This window comes from Cydia splendana, chromosome Z (assembly GCF_910591565.1).
Source record: "Cydia splendana chromosome Z, ilCydSple1.2, whole genome shotgun sequence".
Taxonomy (NCBI): Eukaryota; Metazoa; Arthropoda; class Insecta; order Lepidoptera; family Tortricidae; genus Cydia; species Cydia splendana.
The window spans coordinates 16,150,194-16,155,480 of record NC_085987.1 but is presented as its reverse complement, the minus strand read 5'-3'; the positions used below and the strand labels follow the sequence as shown (position 1 = coordinate 16,155,480).

The 5,287-nt window shown below is 42.1% G+C and overlaps 1 protein-coding gene across 1 annotated transcript; it reads right to left on the bottom strand.

Moving 5' to 3' along the window:
• Positions 1-718: 718 nt before the first annotated feature.
• Positions 719-5,287, bottom strand: LOC134804864 (uncharacterized). The gene is made up of 3 exons (XM_063778164.1): positions 5,004-5,287; positions 4,375-4,621; positions 719-1,811 (listed from the first exon to the last, which is right to left on the bottom strand). The coding sequence occupies exons 1-3, from the start codon at positions 5,241-5,243 to the stop codon at positions 1,513-1,515; spliced, it is 786 nt and encodes a 261-aa protein (XP_063634234.1). The 5' UTR covers positions 5,244-5,287; the 3' UTR covers positions 719-1,512.

Below are 5,287 nucleotides of genomic sequence, written 5' to 3'. Positions count from 1 at the left end.
CCTACAAGGCGTGAAATATACACAGAATGATACCAAAAATGCGTGTCATAAGGTGCTTACCTTGTGGGAGGTGATCATCGAGCGCCAACAGGCTATAATTCACAATTATATGACCAAAACTATGACTATAGTAACGTAATTATTTCAATAATAGATATACACATTCATGCCTCACTTTTTCACATTAACCGTTATCAAAATTTTACTGTAGTGTAATTAACAGCAAGTAAACATGTTTTTTTAATAAAACACAATGAAAAACTTAAAGAAATTGTAAGAAAAACATTAAGTACGATTTTATAAAAATCCGTCAAAATCGCTATCGCGCACGAAATTCACCCAAATTGCATGGGTCCACTCCCAGACGCACCTGCCGGGCTACTAAGGGAGCTGCCATACAAAGACGAATGCTATAGCATCTGCGTCACAGAAAGGGGGGCCAATTTGGAGACGTCACAGGATAATTTTTAACTTCGATAAAACTATGTAATATGGCAGTACGCATTATTTGACTCTGGTGACTGGTAGAGGAAAAGTTGGTGAATAATATTATACTGTGGTTAAGCGGATTGATAAGCATTTCAACGAAGAAATTTAAAAAGAATAACGGATGCAATAGCAGGCGCGTCACCAGGAGGAGTACAAAAACGGATGCTATGCAATCCGCGTCCGCGAACGTGTTAAGTGGCAAATGATACACTTTCCTGACACTACAAACAATAGTACAGTTATTGCAATTCACGATGGAGAGTGGATTTATCAAAATTAGACCTTATCATCATACCAATAAGAGTCTCGCCACTCGCCATCGTGAATTGCAAGAGCTATAATTCAAATTATTAGATACAGCGACGTGTATATTAAAAATAGTATAATGGAAACAATGACGATAGCTTGCTTCCCTTGACAGGCATAGTGCATAAATTGACCACATACTATAGATTAATTAATTACACTAAAATTAAATACTGACCGAAAAAGTATGAATGAGGAAAGAAAGCCTGATATATTCGCTATATAATACCATTATAGTTAAATAAAAAAGAGGATGTTCTTCTCCGAAAATGTTTATTAACTAAGTGGTTTTCAAATCGTCTCTGCCTTATAAAGGGTTAAGGCACACTACACAGTTATTTTTCAAAAGGCATACATATATATAGGATAGGTACTTAAATGAGCATCTAAAACATTTTTGTTTCCTTTATTCAGCACACATTAAGCTGAATTCGATTTAGTAGATAGGTGGGTCCTATATACGTATATTTTTAAATTTTTGTAATATCATTGAGGCTGATGGTTGGCTGGTGGACTGGTGGTGTTTTAAAAATTATGAACGCTTCAGCATGTTGAATAGTCAAAACATGACCACTGTACGAAGCCTACCGGTGTACGAATCCTACCCATCTTCCCCCAATCGGTAAAAATCTTGATATTAATTTGTGACTCGACATGTCAGAAATATAATAATTTACCATTTTACAGGCGTAACTACAGCATGTTACAGAAATACAATTAAAGGAATCTTAATAAAGTTGTTGTGGCAAAGAAGCATAGTAGAGAGGTGACGGGAGCACAAGCCGCACACACCGATAAGTACCGATACGGGTTGCTGAGCCCGTAGCTCACGAGGAACTTCTGCCACTCGAGCCTCTCCCAGCGCCTCACTTGGACCGGATACCTGCGCAAGAGCAAGGAGAATATCCCGCCGTCCCCCAGTTCGGTACAGTGGTTGATTATCATCTCATCGGGAGTTAGTTTCAGCAGACGGACCACTTCAGGGTGCCTTGGAGGGTCGTCAGGATACCACAAATCTGAAAAAAGTACAATCGGCTTAAAAAGGGAGGGGGGAGGAATGAACATGGTGTACATATAATAAGCCTTGAATGCAATTTTTTTTTTACCTCCTAATAATTGTTCCGGAAACATTTTAATAACAATTTGTAGGTACTGCTAGTTAAAGATCAGTGTTACGAAAAGCAATTAAAATGCCACAAAATGGCCTAAAACACATTTAAATTTACATATACCTGCATTTATATATAATTTTCTAGCATTCGTTTTCTATTCAAAGATTTAATTAAACGTCATGGAGCCGTGGGTAACGTGGGTTTCTACCTTTATGCCTCTGACTGAGAAATACATAGTAGGTAGTAAGGACAAGAAGGGCATAACCTTCAATATTATTCAGGTAGGTAGAATTACGTAAACAGCCGGCCTAGCCAAGGTTACAATCGCTATCGCTTCTACAACGAAAAGCTTTATGTCTCTCTATCACTCTTCCATATTAGTGCGACAGTGACAGTTGCGTTTCGATCGCTACGGAGCGTAAGCGATTGGCATCTTGGCTACGCGGCCAGGTACGCTACGTCTTACGTAGGCGAACAACGCGCGAACGCGGCGCGCCGCGGCGCGGCGCGGCTAAATCAATCCTTTGATGCCCATAGAAGTGTCCTACGTAAGCGATCTCGTTGCGAACGCGGCGCGGCGCGATTTGCACGTGAATGTCGGGCGGCGCGGCGGCGGCGCGGCGAGACGCCGCACTGAAAAAACAAACCGCCGCACGAAAAAAACAAACATATGGAAGTGTCCTAGGTGAGCGATTTTGACGCGATGGCGAACCGGCGCGGCGGCGGCGCGGCGCGGAACGGGCGCGATCAATCCATTTGATTTTTGGACGCGAATATGACGCGGCTAGAGGCGTGGCGTATATAGAATTACCGGCTTTGATTTGATTAGTCGACTCCCGTTTGATTTCTTTATAGGTTTTCCTGTAATCTATAGGCACAAAACTAAAAAATATTCAAATTCGCGGAAATTGGCATAAAAGACTTAACTCCAGTAGCGTCTATGGCACTTACGACTATTCTGAGTTCGCTGTCGCTTTAATTTTTTTAAGCTAATTGCGAAGTCTACAGCTCACAGAAAAGAGCAACTACTTTCGTTTTTAACCGCCTTAAAAAAAGGAGGTTCTCAGTTTGACCCGTATGTATGTATGTATGTATGTTTGTCCGTGATTTTGATGCGGTTTTCAGTGGGATTGAGAGTGCGAGTGCGAGTGGGAGAGGGAGTGGGAGTGCGAGTGCGAGTGGGTGGGAGTGGGAGTGCGTCCCTGTATTACGTGCGCGCAGCAAGATCAACCGATCGTAAAAAACGAAATAAAAAAGTAAAAAATAAATAAATCAATTTAAATAAACAAACATAAAAGCAAAATAACTTAATATAATTTCTTCAAAAAAACCGGCCATGTGCGAGTCAGACTCGCGTTTCTAGGGTTCCGTACATAATTCCGACTCACGCTTGACTTCACATTTCTAATAGGTTTTTCTGTCATCTATAGGTAAAGAACTATTTTGTATTTTTTTTTTCCAAAATTTTAGACCCAGTAGTTTTGGTGATAAAGGGGGGAATGGTAATTTTTTGGCTATTTTCTTAAATAACTTCGAACCTATGTATTTTAAAATTATAAAAAAAGACATGTCCATCTTTAGGTTACTAATGTACATATGTGTACCAAATTTCAACTTAATTGGTCCAGTAGTTTCCGCGAAAATAGGCTGTGACAGACGGACAGACAGACAGACGCACGAGTGATCCTATAAGGGTTTCGTTTTTTCCTTTTGAGGTACTTTCAAAAACCCAACCCACTGAAAAGCACAAATTATTTTTTTATATGCCCAGACCCCACCCCTATCCTTGTCCAGTCCCTATCCCGTCGTAAAGCCAATTTCTGCCAAAACGTAATTAATACCTAATAATAAGCAAATTAATAACCACCCGGGTAATTGTGTACTTAGTTTTTGAAGGCGGTGCCAAATCAAAATGCCAGTAAACCAAAATTTTAGACAACGAAGAACGCTGCACTTACATACTTGCATAAAAAGACTAAAAGACATAGTTTACTCATAATTTAAATACGAATTTTCTAATAAACCGTGTCTGCGTGCGGCCATGGCGATCGTGGAGTGTCTCCCTAGTGACTAGGGCCTAGTCGGACAAGGCCTCCGCGCCGCGGCGCGCCGTCGCCGCGCTCATGTGTGAGTAGGACACACCTATACGTATCAACGTTTTGTTTCTTCCTCGCCGCGCCGCGCCGTTGCCGCGCCGCCGCCTCGCCGCGCCGCTTCGCGTCTAAATCGCTCATGCGTGAGTATGACACACCTATACGTATCAACGTTTTGTTTCTTCCTAACCGCGCCGCGCCGCGCTGTTTCGCTTCGCGATCGCGTGTTGTTCGCCTACGTAAGACGTAGTGTAAGTGTCACATGAACTAAGTTGTGGATTATATTATGATTTATGACACATGGTATGGGTATTCGTCATGTAATAAAAACGTTTATTAAATGAACTAGACAAGTTAATATCATTTTTACTGACCTACACCCCTAGCTCTTAACTCCCTTTCACCAGGCCTCCACTGTTCGATGGTCCACAGGCCCGGGTCCTCGGGCGAGTAGTCGTAGGTCTGCTCCATGGTCTCGCCGTCCTCGTCCCACAGCACGCGGATGCGCCGCTGCTGGAAGAGGTCCCGGCGCCGGCGCGACTGGTACAACGGGCCTGGCGGGGAGCCCCACGGGTTGCTGCCGAGAGACCACCAGTTGCTGGCGTTGTATCTTTGTCTCGCCTGTCAATTGTGGATAAAAATTCTAGAAACTGTGATGTGCTTTCAATTCTCGTTCTACTTTTTCAGTTGGCCAATTATCAGGAAACAATAATACTACATAAATTACATAATACTAATATGTACTAAGAAATCATCAAATTAGTATTTACAATAAATAAAAAAAAAATAAAGTCGAAAATAGTAGCGGTCTCCATTACTGTTATTCAGTTAGGTATTTTAAAAATTAAATGTAAATGTAACAAAATGGAGGTCGCGAGCATTTTGACTATATTGCGGAAGACGATGCTGAATCAACTGCCGAATAATCATTACTATTTATTACTACGTCTACTAATACATTAATTGGATATATTTTCAAAGAGAAAAATAATAATTTACTCACACTCCAATCGAGCCAATCGAATTGGTAATCGCCAGTAGCATCGCTGATATAAAGGGTGACGCAGCCCACGTCCAGGGGCTTATTTGTCATGTCAGGGGTGTGCTGCGCGAAGGCGACGCCGTGCCACACCCCGTAAGCGTTTACTATGTTCAACCGATGCGACCACCGCACGTTGTCACTACAGAAAGATTCCGCTCTAGCTAGCGCTAGTATGGTAAAGCAAAACAGTGAAACGAACATGATCTCACGGGACGCTGTAAGCGTGTGGTGTGGGGCGAGGCGAG

What these genes read in the sequence shown, in the direction of transcription:
- LOC134804864 (XM_063778164.1), bottom strand. Translation starts at nt 5,243, where the DNA reads ATGTTCGTTTCACTGTTTTGCTTTACCATACTAGCGCTAGCTAGAGCG. An exon ending in TCGATTGGCTCGATTGGAGT is followed by an intron (nt 4,622 to 5,003) that starts GTGAGTAAATTA and finishes CACAATTGACAG; the next exon opens with GCGAGACAAAGATACAACGC. An exon ending in GTTAAGAGCTAGGGGTGTAG is followed by an intron (nt 1,812 to 4,374) that starts GTCAGTAAAAAT and finishes TACTTTTTTCAG; the next exon opens with ATTTGTGGTATCCTGACGAC.